Source organism: Solanum pennellii, chromosome 8 (genome assembly GCF_001406875.1).
Source record: "Solanum pennellii chromosome 8, SPENNV200".
In the NCBI taxonomy this organism is placed as follows: domain Eukaryota; kingdom Viridiplantae; phylum Streptophyta; class Magnoliopsida; order Solanales; family Solanaceae; genus Solanum; species Solanum pennellii.
In genome coordinates, this window is record NC_028644.1 from 44,121,517 (window position 1) to 44,131,938 (window position 10,422).

The window sequence follows — 10,422 nt, forward strand, 5'->3', positions numbered from 1 at the left end:
CTACTTATTAGCCCCCCACCCCTACCATCCCCACCCCTACCATCTATCTTTTTTTATTTTTTTAAACTTTGATAAATACTTTTTGGTTGTTAATCAATCTTTGGTTTTGATGGTAATAACAACTTTATAGGTTTGGTGGGGATGGGTGGCGGGTGATAAATATTAAAAGAGGTAATTGAAGGTGTGAAGAAGAAAAAGTCGATATTGATAATGGTGGTGGCACTACAACATTTTGGTTTTGATGGTAATAACAACTTTATAGGTTTGGTGGGGATGGGTGGCGGGTGACAAATATTAAAAGAGGTAATTGAAGGTGTGAAGAAGAAAAAGTCGATATTGATAATGGTGGTGGCACTACAACATTTTATTTCTACAACAACCCTAGAAAAGTGTGGCCTAAACTATGAAAAAGTGTAGCCTTTGATAAAAGGCCACACTTTTTGACTTTAAGCCACACTTTTTTAGGTGTGGTTGAAAGCAGCGTAACCTTAGAGTTTAGGCAACACTTTAACACTTATAAAGTGTTGCCTTATCAGCTATGCTTAAAAGCGTAGCCAAAAGGCAAAAAGGCCACACTTTGTAGCTACGCTTAAAAGTGTTGCTTTATCAGCTACACTTTCAAGCGTAGCCTTAATGGCAAAAAGGTCACGCTTTGAAGCTACGGTTAAAAGTGTTGCCTTATCAGCTACACTTTCAAGCTTTGCCTAAAAGACACAAAGGCCACGCTTTGCAGCTACATTTAAAAGTGTTGCCTTATCAGCTACACTTTCAAGTGTGGCCTTTGCTACCATATTGCCCAGAATTATCAAGTGTTGCCTTTTTATCTATGACAACACTTTGAAGTGTAGTCCTTGCCCATGTGCATCCACAATTTACAGTTCTATGGCTACACGTTTAAGTGTGGTAATATTATTTTAGCTATAAAATATGATATAACACAATTTCTAATTACAATACACCAATATTAGTTTCCAATAAATAATCTCAAGCCGCTAATAAGTAATTCAAATTGATAGCTTTGTCATAAACTTTATAAGATAGTATATGTTGTGTACATACACATACTTATAAACCAATATTCTAAATGTGTACACAATAGTTCAAAAAGTACTACAATAATTCAATATATTCTAACAATGAATATATTTCACAAAATCATATATAATGTATTCAAACTTCTACAATAGTTCAAAAACTCTTCATCTTCCACTTCAAATTTGATCACCTCCATTTCCCTACACAAAATCAGATTGTGACTTTTATAGAAGAGACAAGAAGTTCTAGATTGCAACAGTATAGGAGAGGTAAGAAGTCCAGATTGCAGTAGTTTATCGAACAAAAAAGCAGATTGAAGGTTGCAGCATCATTCACAGAAAACAACAAATGATCTACAGATTACAACAGCAGTTATAGAAAGCAACAAATCTGCATGTTGCAAATTCCAAATTGCAGCTTGTATATATTGAGGGCTTGATCTGCAGATTGCAGCAGCAGTTACAACAAACAACAAATCTGTGTATTGCACATTCCAAATATTAGCTGGTATATATTGAAGGCTTGATCTGCAGATTGTATCAGTTACAACAAACGACAAATCTGCAGATTGCAGATTCCAAATTGTAGCTGGTATATATTAAGGCTAATCAATCATTAATTATTCAAGACCACATTGAATAATACTCAAATGATAAATCTGGATGCATTGCAAATACGTCGAGATTAATCAATATAATAACACAAATTCGACGATATTCTAGGAGCAGGCTCAGGAGAGAAGATACAACAAAACAGACTCGAATAGAGTAGTAGAGAAACACCAACATTAGATAAATAACAACAAAGTACTTAAGCCGACACTAAGATGACTCATGAAATCATCTAAATACAAATGTACCGCAGTAGACCACCATTTCGAATCTTAACAGCTAACTCCCAGAATATAATAAAAACTGAAAACTAAATCTCATATAGCAAAAACTAGACTTCAACCATACGAAAGAAGCAAGATGAACAGGTAAACAAGAGAAGCAAAACCTTGCAATTCAAACCAAAGCCACTAACAACAACTAAAGGAGAAAATTCAGCCGCATTTAGAGTGTTTTGCCATCATTCAACAATATTCAAAACCATATCGAGAATATGTAACAACTTCAGAGTTACTTAATACTCATCAGAACGAGGCAAAGAGTAACCAAATTTTAATTGAGATCGTTATATATGCAAGATAATGCACTTATTTCAAGTATCCAGAAAGGAACCTAATTCACTGGGATATAACTTGATAGCAATCAATTTATCACATACCTCTGCAGCCTGGATTTCTGGAAAGACCTCTTTTTCTGCTTCGACATGGGTTTCGTATCATTGGAGGATCCCTGTTAGACTAGAATATATTTACAACGTCAGATATGATTGTTGGGGGGAAGTAGCCAAGTAGAAGGAAACTGTTATGAGTTGATCAATTTGTGTAGGTTTAAACTAAAGTGTTTCAGAAAATCATATTTTACGATGTTCAATCTATATTTGGCCATTCGAAACTAAACCATTGAAAATACCTTTGGATGGATTCCAAAAGGGAAGCCCCTTTTAGTTTCATAGGATCATAAGTCTCTTCCAATGGAGAGAGTTAAGTATGATCATCAGTCACTTCCATTAGTTTAGTAGGATCATTAACTAGATAATTCAAGGGAATTGACACTCAAAATATATGGACAACGTCTCCCCAATGGGATGTACATTTCAGTTTTCCCTACTTTCAGCAATGACAAAAACATTAGAATGTAGGACTTAAATTAAAGCTTAACCGCAAGTTCGCATTAAATGGTGACAGAATATAAAATTAAGAATATCTAAGAGCTATTGACCAAGAATTTTAACTTTTTCAAAACTCAATTGGTGCAAGAAAACCATCCAAGACTAAAACTGAATAATCTTATATAGTGTCCAACTGTTTTTGATTTTCAATGTAGTCTAGAGAATAGTAACTGACCTCAACTTTTGACCACCACTTTGCTAATTAAACAAGAGAAGTAAAAGAAAAACAATATTACTTCCCGACTGGAAAATAAAGGTCTCTTTAAAAGACACATTACTCTAAAATGCTATTGTACAATACTTATGAGTTAACCACCAACAATTACTCCATTTATAAGTTGTCATATCTCCAACTGTATCTCAACCACAATGACCATTAAGAACATTTTGGCACTACATACACATGAAAGTTAAGATTCATAAAACACATTGAAGTGAACCCAGTCTAAACAAATTGACTAATAGATCAAATAAATTACATCGAAATTCTAACAGAAAAAAATGTATCCAAATCACGAAATAATAATACATCGATCATCATGTTAATCTTCATAAGTTGTACAGAAATGACAGATATAAGCATTTAACCCACTGTATAAACAGTAGATTCAAGGACCGCAATGAACTTAGGCTTTTACATAGAGAAATCGAAATTCAGAGGTTTCTCAATATAAATATCAGATCAGTCATGAAAAAACTAAAGCTAATTTGAAGATTCAAAGATGAAGTTAAAAAGCTTGAAAATTAACCGTATCAATAATCCAACTACCACAAAGAAGACTTTCTGAGAAACTGAGAGGACTAATTTGAAAAAGTACTAAATACCTTTAGAAGAACCGGATCATGAGTTGACCCGAAAGATCGTAGAGGATTTTGGCCTTCTACAACTTGTGCACTACCCGCATCAATAGGTGAAGCGATGTTAGATCCAACACATCCTTACATACCTCAAACATTCAATCCAGGGTTGTTTTGAAGCAATTGACAAAAAATGTCGCACTTCTTCTCTCATTTCTTTCATTTCTTCTTTTAGAGAAGTGATTTCATTGACGTGTTTCCGTTTTAGCTTGTTATATTCCTCGTCTTTCTTCAAAGAACTTGTTGTCACTGATCTACCATAGCACCTAAGTCGACCAGGCTGCTCCTTTCCAAACACTGCCGTAAAAGCATCATTTGTATTTTCCCAAGAATTTTGGCGATTCTGAAGTTCAGCCTATTGAATAAAATTGACATCCATATTAAATGCAAGTACTTCTAATTCTTTCTAGCTTAAATGAGTATACGGTTCATTAAGTTAACTTCAATTGACATTCCTTCCAAGCAAATTGTGCAGCGGCTCAAGCATATTAAAATAAAATTATAGCCCTCCTAACAATATAAAAGTTTTAAACCTGAATTAAATTCATCATTAATTCACTTTAAAAAAACTTACTATTGCAACTTGATTATCGGCTTGAATTTCCTTTCCCGTCTTTGTACGAGTTCCAATAAACATTTCAGAATTTGATGTTTCCTCATTGTTTTCATTGGTTGCACGCTAAAAAATATATAAAAACTTAAAACGTATCAATAGAGTCTTTGTGGGTTAAAGGTAATGGAGACCACAATCCATCTATTTGAAGAATGCAAATGGATTAACAGTGTATGATCGAAGATGCTAAGTATTACCAATGCCACGCGTACTCTTGCAAAACTAATAGGTCCCATTCGATGCCTCCATTAAGTTGAATTTACAAAAAAAAATTCAGTGTTAGAAGTATTCAAATCCATAAATTTTGAGAATTCATCTCACACATGGCCTATAATTAAATAAAAAGAGACAATTGAATTAATAAATAAAACAAAAATAGAATCATATGATCCAAAATAAGTTAAAAAGTAGAGTGCACTATTTTAGACTTACTTGAAAAGTTGGATTGTTCCAATACTCGATCGATTGACGGAATTCATCTTCTGGAATGTCACCAGGACGTTTTGCTAGAATATCCTCAACGGTACTATTTTAATAAAAAAATATCTTTTTAATGTTTTGCTTGTGTCGCTTCCAAGCATCACGAATACTAGTCATCACCCACTTCTTTCCTTCTAATGGAATTAGGAATTTGGACTATGCAAAATAAAATATATGCAATCTCAAAAGTGATTGTTCTTACATTGATATATTCCCACATGCGCTTTTTAGTATCTTTTGGCACCGCATGCCAACTAGTTTACATCAAGTTGATGAATCTAGGATTCCTTAAAATTGTTCCTATAAATTTGGTAAATTTCGACACTATCTTACCAGTTGGACCCACTGCTTGTCCTTTATCAAATGTCACCTCCTTTCTTTCTTCCAAATTTCTTGCGTGAATATCCTTACATGTTGTTTTTCCTCGGACTTTTTCCGCCTCCAATATTCCTAGTTTATGTAACAGTAAGGAAATAAGAAATTTCTTTTATACAAGTGATAAATATTATAACACTTAAAACATACCTTCTGTACTACAATCAATGTCAATTTCCTCGTCTATAGAACACTCATCCTCGTCGATTTCTTCTTGATCCACAAGATCATCAGCTACTGTGTGGTTATCAGTTTTTGTTTCATCACCTATGTGTATCGCTTGTTTTTGTGGAAACTGATCAAGACTAGTGGATGGTATGACTGACTTCCTCTTTACCTACTTGCAGTTTGGTAGATCAGTAATATCATGTTCTTTCCTTAGTTGTTGTTCTTCTAGAAATGATCAAGACTTGTAGCCGGTATGACCGACTTCCTCTTCACTTTTTTGAAGTTTAATAGATCTTGAATACCATGTCGTACCTCTGCATTACCAAGTGTTTCCCTAGTCACATACACTGAAACAGTAACACCTTTCTTGGAAGGCGTGTGGAACCTAAAGTTGTGCATAGGAAGTTTAATTCTTTTCTGTTGAATGGACTCTCCAGATTGAAATAAGCTCTTTTTAGTTTGTCCTTTCACAATATCCAAATGTGAGGTACCAAGCTTTTCCCCTGAAGATGGTTGAATTACTGATTTGTTCTCAACCAATTTACTCTTTCTTTGTTGTGGAATGAAATCCTTAGAATTGTTTCTTTTATGCGTTATTGGTGCATGCTCTTTCTGAACTTTATCATTGCGTTCGTTAGCAAGTTGTTCTCTCTTAATCTTGAATTGGTTAGCTAATTCAGTTCTTGATCGGTATTGCATATCAAAGTTCATATTCTTCAATGGGCTTTGAGCTTTGTTCAGATTTGAACCCTTTTTCTTTAGTGCAACTGATTGACTCATTATTCCCGCTTTCTTTTAATATCTTTATTTCCTTTCCCTAAAATAAGTCAACCTACAAAACAATAAACAGGTTGTTGTTAAATAGAAAAAGCAAACCTGTCAAATCTGCAGCAATCAGGTTCTTATCCTTAGAGCTTGCAAAGCTCGTAGTTGAGGCAACAAGTGTAACACCACTATTTTGTATTTTATGCCTTGCATCACGCTGCCTAATATGGAATCTATATCCATTAATGAGATACCTAGAGTATCTTTTTAGCAACAAAATTTGGTCCTCTGGAAAATTGCTTTATCAAATTAGCCACATCCTCTTGCAAAGCACGAGTTTCAAACCATTGAGAGAAGTTTTGACAATGATCCTTGGCCTTGCCACATTTAGATCTTCATGGATGATTATTAACCTCTTGCTTATGCTCTCTACACAACATGTACTTTTTTGTTAAAACGTTAAATAAAATATGTTAAAACATCATTATACGAAAGAAAATACTATATTAAACTAAATTACCTAATATATTCTTGAATCTCATCACAATTTCCCAATAAGTATGCATGTGCCTGACTTAGTGACTTGTTATCTAAAACAAATGGATCAGTTTTCTTTGCTCCCATAGGACATTCCTTTTTAGGAAACAAGCTCAATGTTTCTGCATCACATGCATCACATTTATCATTATTTCGGGCACTTCTATTAAATCTTGTTTGTACAGCCCCATTCAGATATCTAGAAAATAAATTCATAACTCTATTCCCACACGTGCCTTTGCTATGCAACCTTCTGGATAACGTCAGTTGCGGATGTATGATTTAAATGTACCCATTTCTCTTTCAGTGGAATACATCCATTGGTTCTGAACTGGACCACCTAATCTCACTTCATTCGCCTAGTAACTCACAACTATGAAAGGTATTAGCAGATTAAAGTCTGCACTTCAATGTACATAAATGAGTTTCCCGTCGTTCAGGGGGGAAATAGGGAGAGACCAGGGTGAAACTAAAAAAATTAAAACGTACAAGAAACATAGAGCATCCAGGAAAAAGCCAGGATATCATGTATAGGTCCTTAACATGTATTTCAAAAAAAAAGATGACTACTTCAGTATATTGGCAATACAAATGTTTGCTTGGCCATATATGAAAAAAAAAATCCTCTATAGGTACATAAAATAATGGATCCATATGAGTGACACTCATGCAGTATTAGATGAAAGGACCAGCCTTTATATTAACCACAAACTAATCATTCAAAATATATTGTGACGGCAAGTAAGTCACCCGATGCATAAGCTCTGATCTTGCACGAATAAAGGTTTTCTCTAAAATTCTAGTTTCCATGACCCTCGGAAACATCATCAAAACCAGAAATTCCAAGGAATAATAAAGTTGTCAATCTTTCATTGGGAAAGACCAACAAATGTCCAGATATGCTATACGAAAACAAAATGTTCCATTATATAATAAAAAGCTTACTCATCAATTACTTGCATTTGATTTGATAAAAGTATAACATTATTGAAGCAAAGGGGAAAAACAATCTAGGAGCAAATACTGTAACAAGTTTGATACCTCAAAAATTCCTACCACTTCTGAACTTGTTGAGATCAAGATCCTTCATGAATCATGAGTATGCAACTAATAAACCAGATAGAAAAAAGACATATTAGCAACTCACACAAAGCACGACACAAGATATTGCAACAACATACCAATTCATAGTTGTGACCCTGTCAATTCTCCATAGAGTGAAATTTCCCTGCGTTACCTCAGGAACTGCTTTAAAACAATTTCTCTAAATTCTCTTCTCAATATAAAGATAAACCATTTTATACAACCCAAAGTGAATATAGCACCCAACATTGTATAAGCCACCTTGATAAAATTAGTGGTTTACAACATCAACTATCCCTCCATCCCAAACTATTTGAGTTTCTAAATCCATTCCACTCCCCCTAGGGTCCGTATCAATAAACCAACTATTGACTTTATGGGCTATCTTTCAAGTTTGTCACTAAATCAAATGATAGAATATTCATTTCTATTCATTAATTCATCAAGCACTTTGGCATTCTCACTATGTCACATGTATATCAATACTTTTCTACAATCTCTTACCAAACATCAAAATAATCCCATCATAAATCAATTGAATTCATTCCGAAAAGTCAAAACTTGATTTTGGTAAATGGCTTTGCAACTAAAAACTTCTCTTCTTTTTTTCTACCTAAGAACGAAAAATTCAAAAACGAAATAAGGAATTAGGTTTTCTTTACTTACCAAGAAGAGAGAGAAATGGGCATTCCGCTGTTGAAACAGGCTTATTGCTGAATTTGAAATGACAAAAAACAAATAAAGAGAAGTCTCTTTTTTTCTTACCACCTCGGTTTAAAAAAATGATCCTTTTTTTTGCAACACTTTAAATTTAATTTTAAAAGATATTTTGGTACAGTTGACAGAATTTTAATTTAGAACCACAAGATTAAAAAGTCTTTTTTTTTCTTAAACTCCGTTCTAAGTCAAACTAAGTCATCCTTTTTAAAACGAATGGAATATTAAATAACTAGGAAATGTGTACGTGCTTCGCGGTTATAAATAATAAGTCTATTAAATTTGCAAATAATCATTTACTAATATTCATACATTAAATATAATAGAAAAAATAGATTTTGAAAAAATAAATAAGCTGAAAATGTAACTCAAATTTCCAGCACCTTATTGATTAATTTCAGCCAAGTTAAGTTGTTTAAAATGTCATGAAAAGTGAAGAAAAATAAGTGAGGTCACTGAGGGTCGAACCCGTGACATCACCACGATAAAAGTTACTTAGAGTTGTCACAATCTCCTTTGGAACATCTTATAAGTTTTTACATAGTTTAACCGATATCAAGACTTATCTTTGACGGGATGAATCTCACATGGAGATTGACACCACCACTGATGATTACACCATCAAAAGTTTGTTCTGATTTGTTACTTCACAGAAATATGTGTTTGTGGGTGTGCATTACTTTAGTTTTCTCTTATGCTTTTGATTTATACTTGTTCCTCAGCTGTTGTCTTTCATGATGTATTGCTGAATTATGTGACCAACTAACTTCATAAGCTTTACCATCTCTTTCATTTTTATCAGTTTTAGTAAATACATAGTTAGACATATTCTCTAATAGTTGAAATCTTGTAGAAACGTTTAGTTTCCGTTTCCTTCTTATGCCTTAGCGAGGAGTTTATTTTCTTTCATTTTTAAAGACTTGTAGAAGGTCTGTGAAAAGTTTTAATTCCGCAATACATGTCATATGCTTATATGCGATGAACAATACGGAAGGGATTTTACGAGACCTCCGAGAGGTCAAGTACGACGATTGCAATCCGAGATTGGCCCTAACTTTTAGGGTTTGGTCTCAAGATGTGACACATCTTACACAAATGGCGCGCCAATCAGACGACGGCCCGTTCACTGCAACTGTCGAATGAACCTGCAATTTTCCTGCATGTGTCTCGAGCTAGCTAGGGGTGAATTGGGAAATTCACCCCACGTTCCAAATAAATCATGGACGATTATTTTTAGAGTTTTCAGGTATTTTATTAATTTCTTGTTTATGAGGAATTTCAGGCCCATCATCAGGAATGACTTCCGAAAACTCCCTCACTACGGGGACCGACTCAAAAGGAGGGGTCTCGGGTAATGGCCTTACTTTGTTATAATGAAATGTACTCTTATTCATGCGTATTGTTAACTATGACTTGATGATGGAGTTACTTGAGTATGCATCTACTTACATGATATAAAGGATTGACTTGACTAGACTTGATGCATAGTCATAGTCATAACTCAATAGGAATTGGATGAGTATGTCCTCTCAATACGATTCACACATGTGAGGTTAGCACATTTAGATAATCATATTATGATAAGGCGCATAGGCAATTCACCACAATCCTTACATCATTACTTCCTAGACAACAACTCACAAGCCATAAATCAAGACATTTCAATTCAACATCGTACATACCCTAATCGATCTTATCATAAGGTATACTTCAATATAAATTTATCACTAGAACACAAGTACTCATAATTGAAGTAAGCATTGAGATCACAAGACTTATCCCAATCTCCTTCACAAGTCATGATCCAAGGTTTTACCATCAACCAACCAATTTCATCCAATAATAGGTGTAGTACCATCATTCAATAGTAATTAATAAAATAAGTAGGTCAATTGCATTATCACTATCCCAATTCAATTCATAACCTAGGGATGGGGGAAAAGGTTTCATCATGAATTCCTCAAGAAATAGATCCAATACCAATAATACATTACCCTAGGCAGTTCATGAAT

The 10,422-nt window shown here is 34.0% G+C and overlaps 1 protein-coding gene across 1 annotated transcript; it reads right to left on the reverse strand.

Moving 5' to 3' along the window:
* Nucleotides 1–542: 542 nt before the first annotated feature.
* On the reverse strand, nucleotides 543–6,088 carry LOC107027636. Its single transcript, XM_027919285.1, has 10 exons — nucleotides 5,621–6,088; nucleotides 5,291–5,477; nucleotides 5,099–5,215; nucleotides 4,718–4,791; nucleotides 4,247–4,351; nucleotides 3,762–4,027; nucleotides 3,640–3,709; nucleotides 2,305–2,375; nucleotides 1,400–1,562; nucleotides 543–704 (listed from the first exon to the last, which is right to left on the reverse strand). The coding sequence occupies exons 1-10, from the start codon at nucleotides 6,086–6,088 to the stop codon at nucleotides 543–545; spliced, it is 1,683 nt and encodes a 560-aa protein (XP_027775086.1).
* Between the last annotated feature and the right edge of the window lie 4,334 nt (nucleotides 6,089–10,422).